Raw genomic sequence first — 256 nt, forward strand, 5'->3', positions numbered from 1 at the left:
CACGAATCAGCGGGACAGTCCAGAACCACCTGGGGATGGGGAGAGTGGTGGGAGGTGGGTGTGGGGCAGATAGACCCACCCCAGGACACCCAGGATCCCTCTGGGACCCCCACGCAGGGACCCAGTGCTCACCATCCCCCTGAAGAAGGTGAAGGCTGCGGTGAGGAGCAGGACCAGGACCAGCCCCATGTCCTGTGGCCGCTGGTACAGCCCCTTGCGTTGCTCCTCTGAAACCTGGGAGAGGGAAAACACCGTG

The 256-nt window shown here is 64.1% G+C and overlaps 1 protein-coding gene across 1 annotated transcript in view; it reads right to left on the reverse strand.

Annotated features, from left to right (window-relative positions):
- Positions 1-5: 5 nt before the first annotated feature.
- Positions 6-256, reverse strand: part of LOC104523145 (transmembrane 6 superfamily member 2) — a gene marked incomplete at both ends in the record, with an annotated part of 1,458 nt that continues 1,207 nt past the window's right edge. Inside the window, 2 exons of the mRNA XM_010165630.1 lie at positions 6-29; positions 133-253. Coding sequence (XP_010163932.1) covers positions 6-29; positions 133-253 — 145 coding nt within the window. The remainder of the gene's footprint in view (positions 30-132; positions 254-256) is intronic.

Source organism: Antrostomus carolinensis, unplaced genomic scaffold, assembly GCF_000700745.2.
Source record: "Antrostomus carolinensis isolate BGI_N321 unplaced genomic scaffold, ASM70074v2 scaffold39853, whole genome shotgun sequence".
Lineage (NCBI taxonomy): Eukaryota > Metazoa > Chordata > Aves > Caprimulgiformes > Caprimulgidae > Antrostomus > Antrostomus carolinensis.